This window comes from Astatotilapia calliptera, chromosome 7 (genome assembly GCF_900246225.1).
Source record: "Astatotilapia calliptera chromosome 7, fAstCal1.2, whole genome shotgun sequence".
Classification (NCBI taxonomy): Eukaryota; Metazoa; Chordata; class Actinopteri; order Cichliformes; family Cichlidae; genus Astatotilapia; species Astatotilapia calliptera.
Genome location: NC_039308.1, coordinates 26,276,503 through 26,299,699, shown reverse-complemented (window position 1 = coordinate 26,299,699; position 23,197 = coordinate 26,276,503). Strand labels below are relative to the sequence as shown.

The 23,197-nt window shown below is 41.4% G+C and overlaps 2 protein-coding genes across 5 annotated transcripts in view; both read right to left on the bottom strand.

The window, feature by feature from the left end:
* Positions 1–11,407: 11,407 nt before the first annotated feature.
* On the bottom strand, positions 11,408–14,353 carry nrarpa (NOTCH regulated ankyrin repeat protein a). The gene is made up of 2 exons (XM_026174113.1): positions 14,180–14,353; positions 11,408–13,978 (listed from the first exon to the last, which is right to left on the bottom strand). The coding sequence occupies exon 2, from the start codon at positions 13,455–13,457 to the stop codon at positions 13,119–13,121; it is 339 nt and encodes a 112-aa protein (XP_026029898.1). The 5' UTR covers positions 13,458–13,978; positions 14,180–14,353; the 3' UTR covers positions 11,408–13,118.
* Positions 14,354–21,864: 7,511 nt separating this feature from the next.
* exd3 (exonuclease 3'-5' domain containing 3) overlaps positions 21,865–23,197 on the bottom strand; it is a 52,010-nt gene continuing 50,677 nt past the window's right edge. For 3 of the 4 annotated variants that reach the window (XM_026174103.1, XM_026174100.1, XM_026174102.1), the window contains exons 20-21: positions 22,712–22,778; positions 22,139–22,555 (exon numbers count right to left, since the gene is read on the bottom strand). In XM_026174103.1, coding sequence (XP_026029888.1) covers positions 22,200–22,555; positions 22,712–22,778 — 423 coding nt within the window. In that variant the 3' untranslated portion in view covers positions 22,139–22,199. Of the gene's footprint in view, positions 22,556–22,711; positions 22,779–23,197 lie in introns of all 4 variants that reach the window. The other variant, XM_026174104.1, reaches the window with a different exon arrangement.

The following is a 23,197-nucleotide window of genomic DNA, read 5'->3' as shown; positions in this document are numbered from 1 at the left end:
TTCAATTTGTCTAACCACAGAACAGTTTTCCTCTTTGTCTCACTCCATTTTAAATGAGCAGAGACAATGGTGATGTTTCTGGCTTATGTTCACATAAGACTTCTTCTTCTTTGCATGATGGAGCAGACAGTGATTTCTAGAAGTGTTCCTGAGCCCAGGCAATAATTTCCATGACAGAATCATGCCTTGTTTTTAATGCAGTGGCACATCAGGCCCCAGATTTCCTGATCTAGTTACTGATTTATTTGGCATCGTCCCTCGCACACAGAAATTGCTCCAGATTTTTGGAGCGATATTATGTGTAGCAGATGATACAGTATATATAATCTTCACAATTTTAAGTTAACGAACATGACTGGAACTGTTCCACAGTGTGAGAACAGAGGTGGGGTTTTTTTCCTTTTTCCCAGCCTGTTGAATTTTTGCCCATCTTAACTTCTAAGAAACTCTGCCTCTCTAATAAGCTCTTTTTATACCCAATCATGTTACTTACCTGCAGTGTTGGGGAGTAACGGAATACATGTACCGCCGTTACGTATTTAAAATACAAAATATGAGTAACTGTACTCCATTACGGTTACCATTTAAAAAGGTGGTAATCAGAATACAGTTACTTTGCTGAAATAAAGGGATTACACAGCTGTATTTTCCTGTTTCATATGTTCGGCTATGCCCTCTCTATTTTTGGTTTCCACGCCCCAAACAAAACACGCATTAAGAGGCTCTAATGTCTGTCTCAATCTCCATGTCACCTCTACTTGCGGCTCGAATAATGACGTGAAGAAATGTTTTAAAAAAGATTATTCACAAAAATGATTTAATATGAAGGCAATAGGCAGAGTGTTACAGGCATAGCCCTAAAGAATGTAGCCCCATGGGCAGTGTAGTCCGTGCTGCAGGGAGAATGGACTGCCATACCCGTTATGTGTCTGTGAGCGCGAGGAGGGAGAAAAAGGAAAAGTACGAGCTGTCACGGAGCAGAAACGGGAGCTGGAAGCATGTAAATATAATAATAACCACTGCAGCCAAGAAGAGTGCCTGACGAGCCCAGTTGTAAGTTATTAAGACTCGACTGTACTCTGTGTTCGTGTTTTCCTCCAAAAACAATAAGTTCCGTTGGAGCAGTCTTTCAACGCCTCTCTCTGTCTCTCGCAAGCAAAGTTGACCCACACAACAAAGTAAAGCTAGTTTTCGGCTACGAGCCCGACACGGAACCGACGTATTAGCCAGAGGTCCCTTTACTACGGTTCGGAGCCGCTGACCTGTTTTATATACGCGCTGAATAGTTTTCTCTACGAGATCGCTGCAAAAAGTGCAGCCTTACCTAATGTCCACCTACTGTTACTAAGATTTAAAAATCTAGTCGGTATTGGCATGGCGAGTAACCTTCAGTAATAGTAAAAATTCACACAACAATAGTAGATTCATGTAGTACGATAATATAATAGCTAATCCAAAGTATTCAGAATACGTTACTGTCATTAAGTAACGTAACGGAATACGTTACAAAATACATTTTGGGGCATGTATTCTGTAATCTGTAGTGAAATACATTTAAAAAGTAACCTTCCCAACACTGCTGACCTGTTACTAATTAACCTAATTAGTTGCGAAATGTTCCTCTAACTGTTTATGCTTAGTGCTACTTACTTTTCCAGGCTTTTGTTTCCATTGTTGCAGCCTTTTTGAGACATGTTGCCATCAAATTCAAAACATGCTAATTTTTTTTCATGAAACAGTAAAAATGTCTCAGTTTAAACATCTAATGTGTTTTCTGTGTTCTATTGTGAATAAAATATGAGTTTAAGAGATTTGCAAATCGTTGACACAATGACACAACTTTTTTGCAGTTGGGGTTGTAGAGAAACAGTGCAACAAAAGTAAAACAGCTGCATGACCATGGTTAAAAACTGACCTGTGAACACCAGATTTATTTACAAATTTATATACCTATGCTAAATATTCTCCAGTTTTCATAGCTCTTTTCTAGTCATTTCTACAAACCTCGTTCACCCATTCACACATGCATATAACAATGAATGCACTGGGAGTAGTTTTGGTAATTGTCTGTGAAGGTTCTCAGTCATCCAGGTCATCGTAGTCTAAGGAGCTTGGAAAGAAAAGCGTCCTTGAAGACATTTCACCTCACATCCGAGAAGCTGCTTCAGTTCTAAGAGCAACTGGTGGAGAGTCCCAGATTTTGGTGATTCTGTATTTTGCCCATATGAAAGGAGCCAGAGATGAAATACGTACCTATGGGTTCTGTCGACGATGATGTCTGTATTCCAGCTTCTTGACAGTTGATAAAGGAAACTGAAAATATGATTGCAAGATTTTACAAAGATAAAAAAAAAAAAATACAGGAACATTAGTGACTGACAAAAAAACAAGAGCTATAGAGTTGCAGTAGTGGACAAATCAAAGATCCTCGTCTACTGACAGTATGCTGAAAAACAAAAAAAGTTATTCAGACATGGCACAGAGGTTAGCAGCCTGTCACAAAAATACATACTTTGATCCTATTTCTTGAATGGGACACATTCAACACATTTCGATAGACATAAAAAAAAGGATTTTTGTCCCAACAAGGTGATTCCAAATTAGCAATTGGAGTAAGAAACTTGCCATATTTCTGCATGATGTATAGGGACTACTTAAAAAAATTAGAGCAAGCTGTAGGAAACTTCATTTTTCACCATGACACAGTGCCAGTAAAAACATACCTATATAAGAAAACATGCAGTCGAACACTCAGCCATGGCTTGACATTTTTGGAGTAGTGTGGGACCATCTTGACAAAGAATGGAACAACAGTCAGCCAATATCCAAAGAAGAACTTTGAGTGTCCTTAAAGACGAACTATTCCTGAAGACTACTAAATAAAAACTGAGAAAAAGCTGCCTAAGAGAGTTCAAAATGTGCTGGAGAATGAAGGTGGTCATAGCATATTGACTTTCAAGCTTGCTAGCATTGTACAAACTCTGTTTTTGCCTTATGTACTGTATTTCCGTGTATGTTTGCACATATGTCAATGAATCACTTGTCATTTGTCATTTTTCTGACAAAATGAATTTTTAAATGAGGCATGGCTCAAGAACTATCATCGACATCTTTGTCTTTCCCATGCTAACTACTGAACTTGCTAACTGGTTCCCAGAATAAAAACTACAGTGCATGCATTTTTCCACACTGGATTTATCCACCATCTGTGTGGCTTTCAAATGGGATGGGATTCACCCAATCAGCCTAGAAAGTAACAATTCGCCCAATGTATATAGAGATTAATTTCCAAAACCATTTAATTCTCATTTACTGTGCTGTAATAGCGAAAAATGCTGCACCAGCTGCATCACAATATGTGTTACCAGCCTAATTCACTGTAAGCCCATAACAAGAGGTATTATCTTAAACGGCCTGTTAAACAAAGGCAGCAGACCTTGACAGAACAAGTGCTGTCACAGAGTGCAATATCAGCGCCGGTTTTTGACAGTGTTACACAGGACCATTTAAACTCCACCAAGCTTGTTAGCCTAGAGTTGGTCCTGTGACCAGCCTCCTCATTGTGTATCCATCAAGCTGAATCGGTGTGTAGGAGGGTAATCCATACAGGATAATTGGTACACTTGTTCATGGAACACATGTGGACTATCCATCCATCCTTCCAGACTCAATAGTCATTAACTGATCCTTGGCAAGTCAATAAGAGTCAGCTGATGACAACTCCAGAGGTGATACAAGCATCCTCTAAGTAACTAACTGGGGATCTACAATGAAGCTGGTAAAGGTAATATTTATAAAGGTAAGATGCATCAGGTTAAGTCAATCGTTTTTGATGGAAGTCCACTAAGCAAAGTGCCTTAACTTTTGCACCAATAGCGATTATTGTTTCAGTAAGATCATGAAAAAAAGCAACAAACAACTATTTATGCACAGAGAAAAAAAAAACAACAACAACAAAACTATGGTATAGGGGTTTTATACACAGAAACCCTCAACTGTACATGGTGGGTCAAATGGGGCAGGCAGCAGGAGACAGGATGCTGGAGGTGGAGTGCAAGTATGTGTGTGTGTGTGTGTGTGTGTGTGTGTGTGTGTGTGTGTGTGTGTGTGTGTGTGTGTGTGTGTGTGTGTGTGTGTGTGTGTGTGTGGCTAGTTTGGGGGGTGGTGGGTTGAAGCTCCATATGGGCAACCCACCCCTGGCACCCCCCACCCCACCTCCTGCAAACAGGCAGATGTCAAATGGGACGTGCCTCCGTGATGGGGCACAGGGTCACACTGCACAGGGGCAAATAACAGAACAGGAGGTACAGAGAGGGAGAGAAATGCCTTCTTGCCAACCCCCCCCCCCCCTTTCCCCCCTCCACCAAAACACAACAAATAAGACATGCACATGCTACCAGGAAAAAAAAGCTGAGCTCACACAAACATGCCGACACAGGCGGAGGGCCGCTGCATAGCATTACAGCCACTGTGACAAACAAAACTCACGGATTAAGCGACATTTACATTTGTTTCCTGACATACATATTTAAGCCCCCTGGAAAAATAAATATGAGAAGCATTATTTAATTCATTTTAATTATATTTTCAAATGTAATATATGTTTTTTTTAGAAATACCTGTGCATTATTCATAGTTGGTAAACTTTCGTCAAGATTTCATGAACTTGACTCTTGCATCTATTGTCTGTCCCTGTGTTTTGTTCTGTTCAGTGTGGCTATATAACTACAACACGTTCCACCACACTGATGTAAATGTGGCAGGCAGAATGTCAGAAAACACTCTCAGTGTATTTCATTTAGAATTGCATCAATTAGCAGATAAATCTATTTTTTAAAATCATTTTCAGGATCTTTTCAGACACTCTCCCAGCTATCTTTAGCAATCAATGTGCTAATTATTTCCCAACATGAGCAATCACTTGTTTGTGTATTGAATATTCAGAAACAGTGAAAAATGGGCATTGCCTGTGTCTCAGAGACTTTAACAATGTCTTCATTTTTCCTGTTTTCTTTTTACAAAAATTGGAGTGTGATATTGTATCCCTTTTTATTTTCTTTGTCATACATGACAAACTTAATATTGAAAAAAAAAAAAGTAGTTTCAGCCGTGTGTGGATTAAAATCTGAGCAGCCCCTCAAAAATTCAAATAAGGTTAAATTATAGCCATGAAACTTTGTCGGTGTATCAGACTGGAGTAGCAGTTGCCAACCTGACTATAAATTACACTAAATAGGAATCGTTCTGTTCTTGTGAGTCCAGTGCATGCATGTTTCTAATGTGTCTACAACTACTTGACTATAATGGGAGATGCAACCAGACTAAAAGGACAGGTGGTAGCGTGTGCATGTGTGTGTGTGAGCACAGTGTGGAGGTATGGGCTGTAGTCCTAAACAAAGCAGGGGAATGGACACACACTCTCTCACGCACACACACAAGCACACACAGAGGCTGTTCTCTCTGTTTTGAGTGCTGAATGGTTACGCCCGCAGGGCAGGAGTAAGGTTACTTTACATACTGCACTTACAGCTCCCTTTACCACTGGGGTATAAAATGGATTTAAATGAGAAAGAGGGGAACAGAGGGGTGAAGGCAGAGGGGTGGAGGGTGGGAGGACTCCCTTTGTGTAACAGGAGGTCTGCTGCTGCTCTGGCATGGCTATGGAGATGGTGGAGCGGGGTCAATCTCCCTGCTCTCCCTCCCTCTGTCCTTTTACTATAGGCTGGCTGCTCTGTCTCTCCTCCTCATCTCTCCCTCCCTCCATCCCTTCCTCCCTATTAGCATAGCAGCTGCCTGATACAGGGCGTAGGGTGGAGAATGGCCAGGTTGCTGTGTGCATATGTGTGTGAGGGTGTTTTGCAGAGGGGCGGGAGGCGAATTGGGTGGGGGGAGCCCAGTCAATGGCGGCCCGTCTGGCTGGTGAATAGTAGCTAAAGCAGGCCCCCATGAGTTAGACAAAGAAGTAAGAAGGGAGGGGATAGGGTCGGGGTGTGTGAGGGAGATGGAGGGAGGAGGGAGGGGTGGAAGAATGAGGCAGTGAATGGAGAGCCTTGTCACTGGAGCTATGGAAAGAAGCACAGAATGAACTGGAAGAATGAAAGAAAAGTTCAAAAAGGAGCGGAGGGCAAGGAAAAGACCAGCCTGACCACCTGTCTCTCTCCCTCACTCTCTCTCACTTCTTTTACTCCACTTCTTACTCACAGGCAGACTTTGGCGAGGGTGGGGGAGTCCACTGGTTGAGTTTAGCGACAGGCGTGTTTTTGTTTTGAGAAAGAAAGTGCGGTATCAGCAGGATTTAAAGCTCACTGTCATCTGTGACTCTGCGCTGATTTCCTTGCATGTGGGCCGTGGTTCAAAGAATTGTGTGCTATAAAAGATATTCTCTCTCTTTCTCTCTCTCTCTCTCTCTCTCTATATATATATATATATATATATATATATATATATATATATATATAAAAATCAAAAACATCAAAAATATCACAATAATAGTTTTACAGTGGATGAAAATATGATAATGGTTACAAGTAAGAATAGCTGAGATGGAAGCAATCAATAAGCAATCTTATCACCAAGCCTACTTGTTAGAGAAATACCCATCCAGGCTGAATACAGTATCTACAGAGTATCTCTGTATGCTGAGTCCTTCCTCCAAACAGCAGACACATTAAGAAACTAAGGGGTATCTACAAACACGCATCTGCATATGAATATCTAGAATCTATCTTTAAAAGACATTTTTGTAGCTTCCCCTGGAGTCCTAGTCCTGATTTAGTATGCTTCAGTGGCATGCAAGTAAACAGTCTGTGTGGAGACCAAAGAGATTTCACTTTTTAAAAATTATTTTAAACTTGTAGCTGTAAAGAAGGTACAGCCCAAAAAAACTGTCTGACAGACCAAAAATAGAGCAAACGGTAGGGTGAATCAGTTTTTTACATCATCAATTTGAGAAAAAAACATATCTGTATATAAAAGATGGATATAAACATGACTTTGTCCCATTTTTAGGCATCCACTCTAGCATTATGGCTGTTGTGCAGGTTTTTGGAGCCTGGGGTGATAATATTTGGATGCAAGGGTAAAGGCTTGGGTATAATTTCTTTATCCGCAAGTTCACTGGGATCCACTCCGGTTTGAGTGATGCCAATTTTCATCTTTTTCTTTTTTTTGACCTCGCGTACTTGTCTATGCAGAACTTAAGACTATGGTGCACCAAGTACATCACAGTAAGTGGAAGATATCAAAGAAGCATAACAGTAATGGTTACTCAGCCATCAGGTCTCCAGCTATTTCAGGGTCGAGCTGCCTATTTATAAACTGTCCATTTAAAATTGTGTTTAAAAAGTTTCTTTTTGTGTGCAGAGAGTCACATTCCTTGTTTGTGTGCACAAACTTGGCCAAGTAAAATTGATGCTGATTATGCATAGAGCAAGAAGTCAATTTGTTGTCACAGGGTAGACAACAAGAAATTAAGTTGCAACATGTTGTGTTGTCTGATTCAAGATGGTGGAAACACTATTAAACATTTTAATGCGTTTGTCTTTGTATGGCTGTCATCGCTCGACAGTCACACAGGGCTGAGTTATTGTGCTCCTGCAGTAACTCTTAAAAGTTCCTCATATGTGTTCTCAACCTAATTATACAACAGGTTTCATTCAGAGAAGCCCTTTGTTGTACATTACTACCCAATCAGAGAGCAATCAAGCCTGTATCAGTGTATTCTGAGGAAGTCAGAAGTTCTCGTGTACACTGTACACATGTTGAACATGTGCTGATTAAACAAAACAAAAAAAGAGGAATTTATCATTGCAAAACCAGTCAAATGGCATTTTACATGTATCACAAGATGTTCAGTTAATCTTGCGTGTTTCAGATTAAGTGCATCGCTTCAAATGAGGGGTGGAAGCATAGATATGAATATTTTATGAGCCTCTGAACAATGGGCTTTTGAATAGCGATGGCAAATAATCACCCAGATGCACTTTTGCAGCTGCTATAACATCACCCCACCAGCTTTTAACACTGTCTCCTCTATGTGTTTCATACAAAAACTATACAAGCAAAAGGACACAAGGCTGTCCTTTTTTTTTTCTTTACCACTGTGGCCTGTTTATTTTTTAGTGAAGCAATTTTAATGTGATTCCCCTATGTTTTCTGGACTTCCAGTTATTCCCTCGACAATTTATCCATCACAATTTCCCTCTCTGCCTTCTCTGCAAAAATTCCTCCAAAAATCTGTTGTCTGGCTCACTAATGCAAGCTTCTCCATGCAATGACCAAGATGAGCAAGGAAAGCCAAGGCACATGAAGAACCTATTAGGGGGCCTAGCAGCCAGCATCAACGCTGGGAGGCCAGCCAACTCAGTGTGTGAACAATGGGAACGCAGCTCAACAAAAACATCCTGCAGAAGTGAGAGACTGAGAGGGAGGGAGGCAGGGACTTGGGGAGAAATGTGCAAGCGAGCAGCAGGCGAGATAACACACTCTGCCTGCCATGGGATCACAACAGAGAAGGGCTGGTGTCTAGAGGAACTCAAATACATCAGATCAGTGCTGAAACTTTGAGCTGAGGTCATTTATGGTTCAGCTGCGGTGCAGACACCGATTTTAACAGTTGCTTCAACAATGGCACAAAGTTGTCAGTAAAAAGCTTATAACACTACTGCTTTTTTTTCCTTTCAGAATTGCAACTCTAAGACCACAACCGTTATTTCAAACACATGGGAAACCCTTTTTACTCAAACGTTCACAGTTGAAGCTGGTCAACACCCAGAAAATGTTGCAATACGAACAGGTCTGACATGTTGAAAAACGTATCGTTGCCTCTGTTTTCCCACCAACCGCTTTACAGCCATGCAATATCAGTTGCGAGTCATCATTTCTAAGAAAGATGTTGATGTTGATGTGACTCACTCAAACACTCAAATGAACAGGAGAAAAAACAGATTTTGCATTTTAACCAATGCTGACATGAAATGAAGCACACATGCAAAAAAGAAAAACTGAAATAGAAATCAGAGCATAATGCACACACTAATACACTCTTTCATAACCATTTTGCTTGTAAAAGAGACAACATATCAGAATAGCACAGTTCCCCCTTTTATACTTATGGCCAATTCATTTTTAAGCCCATTTCATGCAACATTATTTTGAACACAAGCTGCAAGAAAATCACAAAAAAGATGCAAAATGCCTCAACAAAGTGGATGATTTTGAAGCAAGTCGGACTTCTTGGAAGTCGTCTTACTTCTTAGAAGTCTAACTCCACAATTAGTTTTGCTTTGAAGAAGATAATTTGATAGGGAGTATAAATAGTGAGTAAGAGACTGTTAAGTAAGGTAAAACAAACACACACAAAAGTCCTGGTTGTTAGCAGAGAGCTGAAGTGTGGTGCAAAGCCTGGGTCTTAATCATTAGGAAGAGAGCATACGAGAAGAGTGTGTTGGAAACGTTTTTGTGTGTGGGGGTAACATAAAACCATCTCTCCCACAACACACACAGGGGAGGGGACCCTTCTTTAAACTGAGCCTACCCACAATGCACTGGGCTCCTTTATCCCAGCAGTGAAAGGATGAGGCCAGATGAATGACAAAAAGAGAGAATGGGCATCTGGGTTGGGCCCTGTTTGGAAGACAGGGAGGGAAAGAGGGAGAGAGAGAGAGAGAGAGAGAGAGAGAGAGAGAGAGAGAGAGAGCAGTGTGGGGGTGAGGGAGGTGTTTCCCAAACCAATCTTTTCAATGAAAAATGTGAAGAGAGGGGGGCGCGGGTAGCTTTTGCTTGGGACATAAGGAAGAAATGTATGCATACACAGCGGATTTTAAGTTTAATGATTTCTTTACTGGCTTGTACACAAACGTACAAAAATAATACAGCACTCATCTCCACATGACATGATGTCATCATCACAGTGTTACAAATGTTCAAAAATAAAAGAATACAAACAAACACACGAAAAAACTCCAAAATCAGACATGATGATGGAACATCTGCATCACACATGAAAAATCAACCGTTTCCTCCTGCTTGCAATGAAGCAGGACCAGAAACACAAGTTGGCCCAAAGAAGTCAGCACTCTTTCATTCTTTTTTCTCTTTCTTTTTTCTCCTTTTTTTTTCCTTTTTTGTTTTTTTATAGAAAAAAAATCATCTCAATGTGTACACCAATCCGGCAGCAGGCTCCTTACGTCATAAATGTTATGACCATAGCGAGCCAAATAACTGCACAACCGTGCAATTCTTTATTATGTTACAATGATCTTACCATCAAATGTATTATTCCCCTTTCAAACAAAATCAGGAAGACAGCACTTCAGAAAAGAAAGTGCCCCAAGATATCATCATCTTCAGCATCGATATATATATCCATATGTATATATACATACACCCAATCACAGAGATACACACGTCTTTGTTGAAAAACATCATGTTTTTTCCACAAAGTAATACACACATTAGGACATCATCACCTGGAGCATATATTTATACAATAGTATTTTGTTGTGTCTGCTTTTTTTTTCTATTCAGAAAAAAAAATTAAATGTTGACACATAAAAGCCAACTTTTCAACAACAGTCATCAGTGCAATATTCAAACAAAAGAGAAAAAAAAATCAAGTTTAAGACAAGCGATGCATATTTCATTTGTTGCCTGATACCAATCTATACCTTAATGTAGTTGAACTATTGTTTCGGTTAATTATCGGTTGTTCCAGGTTGAAAATGGGACACGTGCCTCATGAGAAGACACACACAACACGCACACACACAAACATAAACACATACACCTTAACGGGAAAACACACTCGTGCACACCTTCTCAAGAGCTTCTCATGAGGTCAGCCAGTGCTGCTGTGAAAATTCTGTTGGCCATTTGAGCAGTAGGCATTTTTTTTTTCTAAAAACAAACAAAAAATAATAATAATAAAATAACAACATCAACATTAACGAGAAAAGAAACATACAAGCAGCATCGTTACAAATGTTAGGGTGCCATGACTTTCAAAATGCAGCAGGCAAATTTATGAGACCTAATTTTCCTTTTCTGTGAAATCCTGCAATAGTCATGTGTTGTTGATCATTTTTAAGTCTTCATCGTCCAACAGTATTAGGGTCCTGCTCAGTAGTAGTAACTATTCCAAAGCCTTGGCTCTTGCAGTTACCCCATACGAACACTGGGGGCGCTCAAGACTCCGATTTTGTGCAATAAAACTCCCTGCATTTATAAGTCATGCGATACAATTCCATTTTTTGTATGACTAAAAAAAAGAGAGAAAATAAATGGAACTAAAACAACCATACAGGCTGATAAGGACACAGAGAGAGAGAGCAAAGTGGAGTATTATAGGGGAGACATGCAACAATGGCTCTGTGTGTGTGTGTGTGTGTGTGTGTGTGTGTGTGTGTGTGTGTGTGTGTGTGTGTGTGTGTGTGTGTGTGTGTGTGTGTGTGTGTAAAGACAGACAGAACCACAGACTCTCTTGCAGAAAAGGCAAAATGATGTTTTGCTTGTCAGCACTGGTTTGGTTGTAGTGTGAAAACTGTCCCGAAGGAGGATGCAAAAATGGGTTCATTGCATCTTCTTTACTGAAGTCCATCTGGCTGTGAGGTTACTTTAGCAGACACAAACAGCCCATCGGCATGCGGATGATCACAGACTCCAAACAAGGCGGTGGTGAGGAAAAACAGAACGACTTGAGAATACTTTACAGACGAGGTAGCTGGGAAAAGGCAACCAAACAGAGTCACTTTAATGGGAGGATGAGAAAGTCCACTCCGAAGGGGTCGACAGCCTATAACTGGAGGGTGGGGGTATCTAGAACTGTGGCCAGTAGGATGAGGGTGGCAGGTCTTACCTCCACACGGGACAGTTTACACAAAAAAGTCTGAAGCAGCTTGAGTCACCCATTATATCCTTACACAATACAGATCGTTTTTAAGAAGAACCACAAAATATTTAAAAATGCATCTTCTCAATGTACCTTCATAAATTAAAAAAAAAAACCCAGCCTGCTTTCACAGTGATGACTAGGATGTTAATAAAATACTGAAAGGAGATTATAAAGTGAAATTAAATGCGTCTTTTTTTATACAAAGCGAAAGCAGCGGTTTTTAGTAACACAATGACCATTGGCAAAGTGGTCGCACTGGCCTGAAAAATTGGACGCCAGCATGGCAAGATCTGCTTGCAGAGCGCTCTCATCGCTCTTTTCCTTAAAAAAAAAGAAAAAAAAGAAACAGAAACAAAGTAAAGCTATTGTGTACAGTACTTCACAACAATTATGAAGTCAGTTGTTGTTACATAATGATTACACATCTGAAAATGTGTTGGATAGCCATAATGCCGCTCTTTGAGTTAAAAAAAAAAAGAATGAAGAAGAATCACTAAAATTTATTAAAGAAAATAAGACCTCTGGTAACCAACAGAGGGCAACCCTTCTTCTCTTGTTCATGTGTCTTCCCTTTCAGATATTCCAGCATGCAGCCATAAAGCATCAAGTGCCTGTTTCATATAAAATAACTTAAAAAGGGGGTTTTACAGAACAATGAGGAGCAACAGGTCAAATCTGCGCTCCCACAAAGAAACTATTCAAGGGACAGGGAAAAAAACTGGGCCATCTGCTCTCTGGAGTCCAAACACACACATGCGATACACAGAGACTTGATTTCTTTTATAGTGGACGACACGATCTAATACGAACATTCAAGAGGAAAGCTTTAGTACCAACAAACTCACGGAAATGGGTTTCTTTTGTTAAAAGATTCGTGTTGAGGCGCTGTGTATGAACCATGCGGTGCTTCACTCGGGAGTGCAGAGAGGACCCCGTTTGGTTTACAGTGAGGAAAGATTATTGTGCAGGCCTATTTTTATCTCCTTTTTTATATGATTTGGCACAACTATGTAAATAATGGCAGTTTTTGTTTTTTTGTTGTTGTTTTTTGTTTGTTTTATTGGTTTTTTTGTTTTATTTATTTATTTATTTTTGCTTTTACAAGAGCCTGGCTTTCCCGTGTGTTGTGTTGCAGTTTTATATTTAAATTGTAGTTGATTTGTTTGCTTGTTTGTTTTAATTTTTCTACTTTTTCCTTTTTTCTTTTTTACCTGACAGCAGAGTCTGATCACCGGGCGCCAGAGGAATACTTGGCCTTGGTGATGAGGTATAGCACAATGTCTTGGTGGCCCCCGAAAGCGGCGATGTGTAAAGCGCTCCACCCTTCCCGGTTGGCCAGTCTGATATCTGCACCAAATTTCACCAGCAGTTTTACCAGCTCCAGGTTTCCGTCAATTACTGACTGATGGAGGGCCGTCTGTCCTTCCGGCCCGAAGGAGTTGACGTTGAACTCGCAGTTTGTCATGTTCTGCAGCAAAGAGTGCAGCTCCTTGGTGTTGCCCTTCTTAACCGCCTCCTGGAAAACCCTTTGCGGCGCGGAGCAAGTTGACACATCCGCCTGGCTCATGGTTGCAACTCGCTGGAGGGTGGGGAACAAGTAATCCTGCCTGGACTCTAAAGCTGATAATGATCGTCTTCTCCCTGTTGAGCGTCTCTGGTCTGGTAGCAATGCCACAGTTACACTGGATTATAACCAGCTAAGGCACTTTAAAGTAGCCCACTAAAACGGAAAAAGGTCACTTTATATATATGTGTGTACATATATCCCAAAAAGGACAAGAGAGAAAATGGCACACTTGGTGTGTAAATATTTGAGAGATCATAAATCCCCTAGAAAATAGAAGGGTGCTCTCAAGTGATCCAGGGGACTTTAGAATATAGTTCCCCTTCTGTAGCAGCAGTAGCAGCAGCAGGTAGCCTGCACAGGGGGATGGAGAAGAGAGACACCTCCGACTTTACTTGGGAAAACTGGAAGTATGGCCACTATCTCCACAGAGCAGCCTCCTGTGTGTTGGATCCCCGTCGGTTTTCCTTGAACGGTTCGATCTGTTCCCTGGCTATATGTCGCTTCTCATGTGGCCAGGGTGTCTGGGAAAGACAAAAAAGGACAAGAGGAGCCCGCATGAATCCAGAATCCTCACCAACAGAGTGCGAGAGACCCTACATTCCGCCACATCCAAGAATGAGTGCGCGGAACCACCGTGCGCACACGTTTACGCACGGGTACACTGGTTGAATTTTACCGCTAAACATGTGAGAACTGTAATCCGCTGCAGATTTGGGACTTACCTGTGACAGATAGACGGGTCCCTAGCGACGCAAACGATAGAAATCCACCGAGTGGCGCGATCTGTGTCCTCCTTGCGGTCCGTGTGAGTCTCTGCCCTCCGCTGCGCTCTGAGAGAATATTTTACGCGTCCTTCATTTGCATGACAATACCTTCCCAAAGAATCAACTGTGGAGGAATGGGTGGAGATCCGGGGAGGTTATAGGCTGCCGATTCGGTTTGAGGGAGGGTCCTGTGAATCTGTAGGGAGGGGGCGTGGTATTCCGAGGGGGAGCCAAATGTTGCTGCAAAGTATTAAACAAGGCGCCCGCAGCAATCCTACGGTGATCTCTATATCCGATCTCCTGCAGCCCACCCCGTGAAGCGGACTGAAAGTCACAGACACGGTGCTGCCAGCGCTGTAAACTGCTGAGAAATCGGGCACGCTGTAAAAGGTCCACCACTGGATTGTCGTCGGCAGGAACTTGCGACAAAAAGTCAGTCAGGTGTCAGTGACAGCGTGTTGGACACTGAAGGGAATTGACAAGTGTTGCTCGGTGAAAGTTGATCATTAATTGCTGCTCGATGAAAATTGTTACTAAGAAACAACATCAAATGAGTCTTAATCGCAAAAAAAATATCTCAAAGAATGGAGTGTCTATTACATTTACCTTCATATTAATTTTCTTTCGAATTTCAAAGGAGGTGAAATCTCTCGAAAGGCGATAGAATTTCACTTCTTATCATGGATCGAGGATTGTATAAGTTAAATGGGTTTTTTTGTTTTTTTGTTTTTTGTTTTTTTTTTTAAATCTCAGTTAAGTGAATCTATATTGAATCTGGGGGAAAAAACTGGCATCACTTCTTGTGAATTTGGGGGTTTTAAGCGTCCAAATAATGACAATTATTCCGTAGAGGGAGTGGATTACGGCTATGTGTTGATTTTGGTGTTCCAACTTTCTCCGGAGTGTGGGACTCCACACAAACGCCTCAGTTAATTTGTGGATAAATGTGAAATACAACAAAGAAAGAAGATGAGATTCGTCCAAATGCTAGACTGAGGCACAAGGAGACATTTGTACACGCCGTTCTACCAGAAGCCGACACAAGTACGCTATATTACGTCCAAACCAAATGGCATAGAGTTAAATACAAACCCCAAACGGGTGGATTGTCGCCGTCATACCTACCGGCATAAAAACACCTCAAAGGAGGAGATTATAGGTGGCTGTTTAAATCATAAACGGCGGATATAGTCCACTTGTTTTTAAATGACTAGACTGTGAGAGTTCAGATAACAAAAGCCCCGCGCTACTTCCTTTTTGCAAGTGAAAAGAGGTGACGCTTTGCACAGACTGACACCGCCGCTCAGCTACCCCCACCACCGTGGGAACTGGGCGCCTGTGAGTGTGTGTGTGGCGCAGAGAAAAAGGTGTCGATAGATATCCCACTAACTGACAGAAACACGGCTCGGCACAAATAAATAAGCGTTACGGTGACACAGATGGTTAGATAAACGCAGAGACGGAGAGAATGGGTTATGTAGAAACCGCACCAGGTAGGCTACCTGCAGCTCAGCTTCCTTCTCTGACCGTTTGCTCCGTTTGGCGACCCGTTCTCCGTGTCATCTGTGTAACACTTTACAAGCCGCTTTCCGCTCTGATGGTTTGGCGGCTTTCGCACTATCAGGTTTTCCCACAGTCAGAACTGTACATTTGGCGCACGTCTGTGGCTCTATCTGCATGCATGAGCGTGCTATTGTGGGTCGGAGCGGCAGTCCGTGGGAGAGACAGCAACAGAGGTCCCACAGATGAAGCCCCAGACTTGCTCAGTTTAATCTAAAGGAGACGACTACACAGCGATTCTTGGGAAAGGCGGCTGATTATTAGGTGCATACAGACGTTCCTCTCCCTTTTAAGCTGACCGGAGGGTGTCCTTTAAAATCATGAATGAGGCACCTGAGGGTCACAGTTTAGTAGCCACAGATAACCACAGAGTAGTGCTTTCAGTTAGCCTACACGGCTGCACATACCACATAAACTGCTTCCATTAGTGCAAACCGGCTTTTAACGCCGGCATGATGCACAGTATGGATATGAAACAGGCTAATATTTTATTGGGTTTAGTTACACGATTAAGGGATCGTGTAGTTAGGCATAAGAGAACATTCTTGCACTGAACATGTAAGAAAATATGTCCCTTTTTTTTTTTATCAATATAGGTAAAGCTGACTTTGCAGCATATTCTGGAAGCAACTCAGAAAGGACTTCTAGGCCACTCTCTTCTATGTTTATGGATATGGAGATACCTGACTTTCAGTCACGCTCAAATGACAGCAAAAACGAGCTAATTTCATCTACTCAGAATGTCTTTGGGGACATGTGCAGGTGACTATTTGTGCGCCTTTTTTTTTTACCTCCTACAAGTGGTCCACAGCTGCAAATGCTCCAAGACAAAGCCAGCTCTGAGTCACCCATATGTGGTGTATTCAAACGTGGTGAATAACCAAGTCAAGTCGATGATGTAGGCTGCAATAACAGACGTGTGTTCCCCTTCGCTGTCTCCGTATATGACTGAATTAGTCAGTGAGGGTACATATGGCCGTTTGCAGAGCAAATCTATCCCATCAGATTGAGGGGAAATTTAGATTGTGGGTTGTTTTTCAAATTATAAATTAAGAAAAATACAAGTGTTGGTTTAATTGTTTCCTATTTGTGTTTTTGCTGTGCAAAGACTTAACCCAAACTACAAAAGGCTTGTGCCAATTAACCAGAACGTTTGGATAAAGTTGTACGTCACTTGCAAAGGTATAATTATATCTTGGAAAACGCTCTATTGCATAATTCCTGAATTGTGAAGAATTTATGTATTTGTTTGTTTTCCTCATTTTACATTTAGTGCGCAAAATGTTTGCACATTACTGTACATGTGTGCATTTTTTTCCTCAGATTACTGAAGGGTGAAAAACAATTTCTGGAAAATCAAGAACATCTGTCCGCTATCAGAGCTTTTGCTGCAATGCGTCTGGACACTTGGAAAACATTTGCAGAGACTACAGGAGCCAAAAGTTTTCCATTGGATGAGTTTCTCCCCGAAGACCCTCCCCAACACATGCACTTCTCTCTTGAATCTTTCGTGGTAATGTGTGCCTGGGAAGTTGCCAGAGTAAGTTGAGATAAAATACTTGTGATTCCCCCCCCCCCCCCCCCCCCCCCCAGTTTCTCGCGTTCAGTTAATATGACGTCAGGTAAAACAACTAAATAAATAACTAAAAATTTAAAAACTTTTTGTTAGGTGTTTTTTTTTTTGGTGGGGGGCACAGCTATGAAGAGCGGTCGGCTGGGCACGGAGGGTGCAATGAGGCCAGCTTTCCTAGAACTCCTAAATGGAAAACGGTTGCATTGAGATAATGCAAGCCTGTTCTGGTTTTGTTTGTGCAGCCATGTCTTTGCTCTGCTTTCGTGCGATGATAAACAAGATAACACCCCCCTCCCCGAAATACAGAGAGGCTTAAGTGCTGCACCGCAAAAGGAGCAACGAAGACCTCGTAGCTGCGCGGTGCCCGAGTTTGGCGCCGACGCCGGGGCAGCAATGGGCCAGACGAGCCGGGAAGAGTCTCTCCTCTGGGTTCCATGTTGCAGAAGAGCCCAAACGGGGAAATCACACAACAGGAGGGAACATAAATCTAAATTTAGTTGGGGGTTTTTTAAACATAATTTCTTTTTTAAACCTGTTTTTACATTCATACCTGAAAACATGCGTGCTTGAGTTTATGAGAATAGAGAGAGAGAGAGAGACAGAGATAGAGAGAGCGAGAGGGGTGACGTTTTACCGGGAGGGGAGGGCCTTCTGCATCCAATTCATTCCGGGCACCACGTGTCCTCAGAGCGTGGGAAAGAGGCGAGCTTTTCTTCCCAGCAAAGAAAGAGCAAGGATCAAATAACACGGTGCTGCAGCAGAAACCTCGCGCTCTGCAGAGGCAGGGGCTGCGACCACCCGGACAAGGACGGGACAGCACACACCGGGTTTATTTGGAAGTTAGGGTGTCTGCTTCAGTCATACCAATAAAATACACCTCGGGGAAGCTTAATGTTATTGTAGTTATTGCACAGGCTGCTTGGCGACAAGCCAACAAATGCTTGGACTCCAGGAGGCTCGAGAAGAAGAGGTCATATTATTATCGTTTTAAACTACACCATTGCCAGCATAGCGGTCTCGTTCAGCAGCACTTGATTGTGGATCTTTTTCGAAACTGTTAACACGTCACAGAGGTGGATTAATCCAGCTTCCTCTGGAGAAGGTCTCACGCAGCATCAGCTATGCGTTTATCACGAGCCCTTCCCCCCCACACCTTAAAGTGTAGTTTTACATGATTTATTAGAGCTGGTTTCCATATGTGAAAACGCATAAAATGCTCAGATGATATTTTCATTTCGCTTTTCATCAGTATTGCACTGTTCTTGGGAACTAGACTTTCAAATTAATTTTCATGTTGCAATTTTTCTGTAGCTTGAACAGGTCCAGACCTTCCCATATATACACCACCAATAAAACCTCTATGAGAAAGCAGTACAAAAACTGATAAAAAAAAAAAAAAACAGCTCTTTCAAACGTACCTATTAAATTCCTGCTATTAAATGCTGTTTGGCAATGTGTCAACGTGTTTTTACCTTCAGTTTAGCTTCAGGTAGCTTCCACAGAGTATTTTTAAGCTTACTTTTTAAAAATTAAATTTCACTTTTGACTTTACCTCGTGGATAATTTGTTTTAAGATGCTCAGAAAAATAGAATAAATTAACAGTGACAACAAATACTTGACACAAAGTCCCTTCTTAGACGTCCCAGATTTAGTAACACATGCACTAAAAGGTGCACAGGCTTCTTGTTTTGACAAATGTGACCAAATTAACAAATTAAGTCTAGTTTTATCTTCAGTCTAAAATGATTTCTTTCATGTAGTTTTTGGTTTAGTTTTAGTTAACTATATTAACTTTCTTCCATAAGATTCACCCATAGGACACAGAGGAGGGAGATTCTGATGTGGACCAGCATCTCACCCACCACTCACAACAATGAATGGTTAACTTCCCACTCACTGCCATAGACACCCACTTTGGTAACATTCTTCAGAAGTGACGGCACTTATAATGTCCCTACAGATGACTGCATTAGGGATGGTGTAGGATTACTTGCTGCAACAAAAGCCCTAAGCCTACATTTTTGCACAGGCCTTTAAAGTCATGTAGCTGGTCTGTTATTCACACATGAAAAGCTAAAGTGTCAATTTTCTCTAAATTATGTGAATCTTTTCGCCTTTATCTGATTGGACAGTGAAGATTTTTCAAACAGGAAATATGGTGGAAGATATGTAGCAAAGGCGTCTAGGTCAGAATCAAACCTGCACTTGTGCATTGAGCCTTGCAGCATATGGTCACCTGCTCAACCAGGTGAGCTAAACTAAATCCCCAAAAAACTGAAATTAGGGGATCTGAGAGAGGACTGTTACGGGACATCTGGTCGAGGCTTCCAAAGAAACCATCAGAAATTTTTTTAAGGTATACCTGTTAAACTGAAACTATCTAATCAGCCAATCACATGGCAGCAACTCAGTGCATTTAGGGATGGAGACGATCAGGATGACACACTGAAGGTCAAACCAAGCATCAGAATGGGGAAGAAAAGCAATTTAAGCGACTCTGAATGTGGTTTTGTTAGTGCCAGACGGGTTAGCCTGAGTATTTCAGAAAAATGCTGACCTACTTGGATTTTCCCACATAACCATCTCTAGGATTTCCAGAGAAGGGTAAAAAAATAAAAAGAGAAAATACAAAGTGACTGTGAGTTCTCTGAGCAAAAAGGCCTTTTTGGTATCAGAGGTCAGAAGGAGAATGACCAAACTGCATTGAGCTGATAGAAAGGCACATCCAAAGTATGCAGAAGAGCATCTCCACATGAAGCAGATGGTCTACAGCAGCACAAGACCAGAACGGGTGCCACTCTGTAGCTAAATACAGGAAATTGAGGGTACAATTTGTATGTTCACACCAAATATGGACAACAGAAGACTGGAAAAACTTTGGCTGATGAGTTTCAATTTCTGCTGAGGCATTCGGATGGTAGGGTCAGAATTTGGTGTAAACAGCATGCAAGCACGGGTCCATCCCGCCTTGTATGAACTGGTAATGTTCAGGGGGTATTTCTGTCACACTTTGGGCTCATTAGTACCAACTGACCGTGGTTTAAATGTCACATCTGAGTATTGCTGTTGGCCATGATCACAGTGTACTCATCATCTTGTGCACTTTTTCTAGCACATTAACATGTCCAAAAGCTCAAATTGGTCTCTTGAACATGTCAATGAGTTCACGGTATTCAGATGGCCTCCAGAGTCACCAGATCCTCAATCCAAGCACCTTTAGGATGTGATGCTTTCGCATAGAGCAAAATCTCCATGGAATTCCAGCACCTTGTAGAATCCATGTCACGAACAATTAAGACAGTTCTGAAAGTCGAAAGGGGTCCAATCCAAAACTAGAAAGGTGTTCCTAATAAAGTGTCTCATGAGTATATTTCCAGCATTTGTTGCAGTTAAATTTAGGCTGCTGAGCTCGCTGAAAACTCCCAGCATGTCAAGTCCTAGGAGTTTCAACTAACACAAATTTAACACTTTACATCTGAAAGCTCAGCGTGGTTACTCATGGCATGATAAACCAAGCTATAGCGCGCATGTTCTGGAGCATCAAGTTTCATCCTGAGATACCAACCTCCAACTTTTCTTCTGCAGCTGTCGTTGTTCCTGAAAACACATTTACCTCAGTGATTCACAGTACGGCCCGTCTTTAAAAATTACTGTCAGTAAAATTAAGAGCACATCTGGCTATAGTTAGGGATTCTTAGATTGTATGACTGTAAAAAGACTAACTAAGCCTTCTGGTGTAGCTTCATGTACTTTCCTCAGCAAAAAAACATCAGAAAATCTTTAATTGCAGTTTCCAAAACCTATTTGAACATTTTGGGAGATCTAATTGTCTGGAATCACACAAATTCACAGTGGGAAGGAGTATGAGAAAATGTGAGGGGATTCTGCTGGTATGTGCCGGGTTACTCTGTGACCCCACTAAAAAACGAAACAAAAAAAAAAAACCCAACACACATGCTACACCTGACAGACACGACTAAAGCTCGGATAATCCCATCAATCTGCCCACCCTCAGTCCTTTACCATCTGCTTTGTGAATTTAGAAACATATTGAAAACAAAAACATCTGGTGAAAGTAAACAACTGCAAATTCTTACACATTAAGAAAGGAGAGGAAAAAAAACCTCTCTTTATTGAAACACGCATTTAAACATTTAAATATTACAAGAATGTAATCACAGAGAATAAAAATGTATCGTACCACTGGGTACTAAAACGGCCAAGGAACTGACCTTATCGCCACCTAGTCAAGTCAAAACAATAAAAAACAGTTTCCACAGGATGTGACCTCATAAACTGCTGAATGGAACAAACTTAGGATTGATGCACATGTTTACTTTCTTAAAGAATTAACTCTTTCGATTTCAAAGTATTACAATGCAAACCATTTCTTAGGTATAATACAGTTTATAACAAATATGGTCAGGTCTAAATGCGATCACTCTATAGCCTGTCTGAAATGTAAATGATTTTTTAAACTGTTATAAACACAAAATATTTAAACATTTTCAAAATATTTCCATCTGAAAAAAATTGGTGGCTTAAAAACAAAAATAAAGCCTTCATTCAATGCTCACTGAGAGGCAATCTGTTGATCCAGGTGTATAAAAAAAAGAAGAATTGTTTCCCATTTGACTTTGACTAATTTATTTAAAGTTAATTACATGTGGGGAAATGTTACTGTATTTTAAGAGCCCAGACCCAACTTTACTTTCAGGAAAACTATGGAAGAGTCAGTGTTGAAACTTGAACAGGAACCGTCCTCCATGTGCAGAGGGGCATGGGTTCCTACGGGATAAGACAGCTGAATGCCAAAGTCTTCATGTAAACTGACTCTACAACAGTCAATTCTGCTGAGCAGGTGTAATGGGCTCTGCAGCAGATTCATTGTCCTCGTCTGAAATGTGCAAGACCTCCTGAAACATTGAGAGGACACGGCCAAAATGAGAGCCCTCCCAGAACACCTTGCCACATCTGGTGCAGACGTAGAAGAGAGGGATCCTTGGAAGGAGGGTAGGGGGCACGGTGTGAAGCTGAATAGGCGCGCCCCCGGGAAAGGTCAGGGTGTCAGGGTCCAGCCCTGAAAGGGAGGCCCAGCGACACTGAAGAGCATACCTGGGGAGCTTTGGGGTCAAAATGTCATCGTGCTTCTCCTCTTGCTGGTGCATTAGGTCAGTGTTGTCCTGGTCTGATAGGAGTCCTACAAAAAAAAATTATTTCTTTATTCTTAAAGGGAAAAGGAAGCGAGGTTATCAATGGTGAGACAAACAGCTGCAGACATAATGGACTGTAGATTCATCCTTAAATGCTTTAGAAAGTATAGCCTTTCCTATAATACTGTGTGAGTTTGACAAACCTTTCTTTTTAAGCATCCCGACCATATCGTCTCGTGGCACTGCCACATACTGATCACTGTTACATGCCTGGAGAAACAAAGAAACAGTCACCAGCAGCAGATATAAAAATGTAAAAATGTGGAAAAAAGAAAATATTCTCGTCTGTGTACAAGCTTGTTGCAAATGTGGCCATTTGTACTCTAAATGCTGACACCATTAAAAATCTTTTTTGCTTTGAGTTTTATTCTTGATGGATGACGTGACAAAAAAAACCTCCTTACTAGCACAATATCACAAAAAAACTTTCATATTCATTTTCATGATAGCTGACTGGCGGCTGTCATTTTGCTGTTATTTAAGTGGGTGTAATGTAGGCTGAGCAAATGTGTCAGAAAGTGCAACGGCCGCCACAAACGACATTAACATTTCCATACCCATCTCCAAAAACAACACAATAACACGCATAATAAATTCAATAGAGAACAATGTGTCTGCTGTAGGGATTT

What these genes read in the sequence shown, in the direction of transcription:
- nrarpa (XM_026174113.1), bottom strand. Translation starts at nt 13,457, where the DNA reads ATGAGCCAGGCGGATGTGTCAACTTGCTCCGCGCCGCAAAGGGTTTTC.